The sequence below is a fragment of the Caenorhabditis briggsae genome (genome assembly GCF_000004555.2).
Source record: "Caenorhabditis briggsae complete genome, chrII, whole genome shotgun sequence".
Lineage (NCBI taxonomy): Eukaryota > Metazoa > Nematoda > Chromadorea > Rhabditida > Rhabditidae > Caenorhabditis > Caenorhabditis briggsae.
Window position 1 is genome coordinate 3,327,637 of NC_013486.2, and position 900 is coordinate 3,328,536.

Here is a 900-nt window from a genome sequence, read left to right on the forward strand (position 1 = left end):
ATTTTACTAGCAGTGAGTGGAGAATTTCCAGACTCTAGTAGATGCAGCATTCCACAACAGGCAAAAAATGACAGGACTAAAAGTGTGTTTGACACGAAAAGATTCTTCCTATTTGTTGTGTTCTTTCTTTCCTAGTCCTAGATGACAAAATGATGTATGAAGTGAGAAGAAGAGTGGATAGATATCACGACTCAAGAACAAAGGAACGAAAAATGCCTGGTGCTGCCCTCCTGGTTGGTGGCATAGCAGAGCAATCGTTTCGTCGTTTCGTCATAACTTTTTTTTCGGTTTTCATTCTTCTCGTATTCTTTCTTTCGGGCCCAGAAAAATTGGAAGAAATTAATGCGACTTGGTTTTTTGATCGGATCGAAATTTTCTTCATAATTTTGACTTCAAGGCAAAAAATCTTACGCTGAAGCTGAAATTTTTTCAACTGTTCCGGCGTTAGTGTCATCCGCCGTGCGATATTGTGAAAACCTTTCCTCTGATGTGATTTCTTCCGCGCGCCACGTGGCGGAGCATCGTTGGGCACAAATCGGAGGTTCCGACTGTCTTCGGAGACGTTTCGAGTGACTGCAAGTTGGAAAAATTAGCAATTTACGTAGGAAATATGCTAGTCTTGAAATCAGACTAACATTTCTTTTGAAAATACTGTTTTTGCTGAGCAAAGGAATCGAGATAATTGCTCAAACTGCACTTATAATTAGTGTGGGCTCTTCTATTAGAGGGAATACTGTCTCGCTAAAAGGGCAATTCCAAAAAGGTGTAATGATCCTAGCTCCTATAGATCCTAGATCTATAGATCCTAGATCCCATAGATCCTATAGATCCTAGATCCTATAGATCATAGATCTATAGATCCTAGATCTATAGATCCTATAGATCCTAGATCCTATAGAT

The 900-nt window shown here is 39.7% G+C and overlaps 1 protein-coding gene across 1 annotated transcript in view; it reads left to right on the forward strand.

Annotated features, from left to right (window-relative positions):
* Positions 1 to 212: 212 nt before the first annotated feature.
* The window catches only part of Cbr-unc-105, a gene marked incomplete at both ends in the record, with an annotated part of 5,592 nt that continues 4,904 nt past the window's right edge, over positions 213 to 900 (forward strand). The window contains one exon of the mRNA XM_045241884.1: positions 213 to 233. Within this exon, the coding sequence (XP_045091581.1) occupies positions 213 to 233 (21 nt within the window). The remainder of the gene's footprint in view (positions 234 to 900) is intronic.